Source organism: Wasmannia auropunctata, unplaced genomic scaffold (assembly GCF_000956235.1).
Source record: "Wasmannia auropunctata unplaced genomic scaffold, wasmannia.A_1.0 LD334674.1, whole genome shotgun sequence".
Classification (NCBI taxonomy): Eukaryota; Metazoa; Arthropoda; class Insecta; order Hymenoptera; family Formicidae; genus Wasmannia; species Wasmannia auropunctata.
The window spans coordinates 1-480 of NW_012028216.1; the positions used below are offsets into that span (position 1 = coordinate 1).

A 480-nucleotide genomic window follows, 5' to 3' on the forward strand; every position below is an offset into this window, starting at 1 on the left:
CCGAAAATAAACACTGGACTCGATCTAGTAACCTTGCCAATGCAAGAAGCAAAGAAAGGAAAAGTAAGCCTACTCTTTGATACAGGAGCCACCCTCACACTCATGAAATTAAAATATGTGAAGGACGATACCCCGTTACGAGAGGATCGCATGACTCTAACGGGAGTAACCGGTCACAAAATTCAGACGATTGGTAAGATCCGAGCGACAATACCAATTGGAGACCGAAAAGTTCGCCATACCGTCTTCATAGTACGAGACGATTTTCCTATCGAATATGAAGGAATCTTGGGTATTGACTTTCTGCAGAAACAAAACGCGAAATGCGATCTCGGGAAGAAACAACTCGACATAGGCGACACAACATTGCAGATGCGTCCATTCATTAAAAAATTAAAGCCACGTAGCGAAACGATAGCGCAGGCATACACAGAGGTAAACCGAATCGGAGTTGTAAATTCCGAAGAACTGGCTCCAGGA

At 44.0% G+C, this 480-nt stretch overlaps 1 protein-coding gene across 1 annotated transcript; it reads left to right on the forward strand.

Moving 5' to 3' along the window:
* Positions 1 to 39: 39 nt before the first annotated feature.
* On the forward strand, positions 40 to 435 carry LOC105458100 (the record flags this gene model as incomplete). The annotated part of the gene is made up of 1 exon (XM_011703163.1): positions 40 to 435. A coding segment is annotated over exon 1 (396 nt), but the record flags the coding sequence as incomplete, so codon positions are not given.
* Between the last annotated feature and the right edge of the window lie 45 nt (positions 436 to 480).